This window comes from Malurus melanocephalus, unplaced genomic scaffold (assembly GCF_030028575.1).
Source record: "Malurus melanocephalus ecotype Western Australia unplaced genomic scaffold, MMel_1.1 scaffold_2030, whole genome shotgun sequence".
Lineage (NCBI taxonomy): Eukaryota > Metazoa > Chordata > Aves > Passeriformes > Maluridae > Malurus > Malurus melanocephalus.
Genome location: NW_026625262.1, coordinates 2290 through 4458, shown reverse-complemented (window position 1 = coordinate 4458; position 2169 = coordinate 2290). Strand labels below are relative to the sequence as shown.

The window sequence follows — 2169 nt, the reverse complement described above, 5'->3', positions numbered from 1 at the left end:
GACCTGGAAGCGGCTGGCGTAGATGACGGCCCCGGCGGGCTCCGAGATCTCCTTCAGAACATTGCCTGGAAAATGGGGAAAAATGGGGACAAATTGGGGACACCACGAGACACTGCCCTCAGCCCCCACAATGGCCCCAAAAATCCCAATTGTCCTCAATTTTCCTGATTTCCCCCCAACTTTTTCCCCATTTTTCCTAATTTTACCCTTTTGTTCCAATTTTTCCCATTTTCCCCCATGTTTCCCAATTTTTCCATTCTTTTCAAAAATTCCAAATCTTTCCTTAATTTTTACCCATTTTCCCCCATTTTTTCCCCATTTCTCTATTTTTTTCTCCAATTTTCTCTTTTTTTTTTTGTTTTTTCCGTTTTTCCCGACTTTGGCCCCAATTCCTGACCGTTTCCCCCGGCCCCCTGGTCGTGGATGGAGCTGATGGGGTTCCTGGCCCCGCTCTCGACGCAGCCGCGCAGGACTCGGTTCAGTTTCTGCTCCATCTCGGGGTCCCCGCGCTGCACCGCCCCCAAATCGCGCTCGGCCTCGCTGTCCCCCTGCACCTGGGGACAAAAATCCGAAATTTGGTCAAAATTGTGGAATTCCTGCCAAAAAAAACCCAAAATCCCCCCAAAAAAACCCATATCCCTGGAAAAATTCTGGAAAAAATAACAAAATTAAAAAAAAAAATAAACCATGAAATCCCAAAGGAAATCCCAAAAATCACGAAAGAACTCGCAAAGAAATCCCTAAACCCCCCAAAAAATACCAAAATACTGAGAGAAATCACAATAATCCCCTAAAAATTTCCCTAAATTTGGAAAGAAATCCCAAAATTCTGGAAGAAATCCTGAAAATGCCAAAAAAATCTCCAAAAAATCCCAAGAATTCAAAAGTCCCCCCAAATTCTCAAAAAATAATAAAATAATTTAAAACCTTCCCAAAAAATCCATCGAAAAAATTGAAAGAAAAATTTAAAATGCCCCAACCCCCCCATTTTTTTGACAAAATTGCCATTTTTTTCTAGAATTCCTAAATTTTCCCAAAATCGCGGGAATTTGTCCCAAACCTGGACGGAGGAGGCGGCCCCTCCCCCCACGCCGATCCTGTAGACGGGACCCCCCAACTTCACCACCAACATCCCTGGGAAAATTGGGAAAAATTGAGAAAATTGGGAAAATTTTGGGAAAATTGAGAAAATTGGGGAAAAATGGGGAAAATTTGGGGGGAAAATTTGGGGGGAAAATTTGGGGAAAATTTGGGATAATCTTGGGGTATTTTGGGTCATTTTGGGGTGATTTTGGAGTGATTTTGGGTCATTTTGGGTATTTCGGGTTGCTTTTGGCATATTTTGAAGTTTTTGGGGTATTTTAGGATGTTTTTGGGGTGATTTTGGGGTTYTTTGATTCCTCACCAGGTTCCAGGTGCACTCTGGGGTATTTTGGSRTGTTTTTTTGGTTTGCGGATATTTTGGGGTGATTGTCAGTGTTGTTGGGGTGATTTTTCAGGGTTTTGGGTCCTCACCGGGCTCCGGGGGCTCTTTCCGGACGTGCTCGTCCTCCAGGGCTCCGATGCCGCCGCTGAACATGACGGGTTTGATCCACTCCCGGCGCTGCCCCCCGGGCAGGACCTGCCCGAACGAGCGGGCGAAGCCTGCAAATGCGAAAATCCGCCCAAAATGACCCAAAATTGCCAAAAACCCCCAGCTGTAATCACCCAAAAATGGCCAAAATTAGAGCGTTCCACAATCAGCCAAAATCGACCTAAAATGGCCCCAAATCTGCCACAAAATGCCCCAAAACCAACTGAAAATGACATAAAATCACCACAAAATGACTCAAAATCTCCCCAAAATTCCAAAAAAGTCCCAAGAAGTTCCTAAAAATGCTAAAAATATCCTAAAAAATTATAAATTGTCCCCAAAAATGTTCCCAAACCTCCCGTAAATTGCCTCCAAAAAAGCCAAAATTGGCTCAAAAAACAACCAAAAGACACCCAAAAAAAGCCCCAAAAAATTWWAAAAAAATCCCCAAAATCCCAATTTTTCCCAAAATTGCCCAAAATCATGAGAATTCACCCCAAAAGCCTCACCTGCCAGCAGGGGCTCCCCGAATTTGTTGCCGTAGTCGCTGGCGCCGTCGCTGGCCCCGATCGCCACCTCCAAGGGCCGCGCGAACG

At 44.8% G+C, this 2169-nt stretch overlaps 1 protein-coding gene across 1 annotated transcript in view; it reads right to left on the bottom strand.

The window, feature by feature from the left end:
* Positions 1-2169, bottom strand: part of LOC130587519 (phosphoribosylformylglycinamidine synthase-like) — a gene marked incomplete at its 5' end in the record, with an annotated part of 8251 nt that overhangs the window by 3796 nt on the left and 2286 nt on the right. Inside the window, 5 exons of the mRNA XM_057388501.1 lie at positions 4-65; positions 398-554; positions 1061-1134; positions 1516-1644; positions 2083-2169. Of these exons, the coding sequence (XP_057244484.1) occupies positions 4-65; positions 398-554; positions 1061-1134; positions 1516-1644; positions 2083-2169 (509 nt within the window). The remainder of the gene's footprint in view (positions 1-3; positions 66-397; positions 555-1060; positions 1135-1515; positions 1645-2082) is intronic.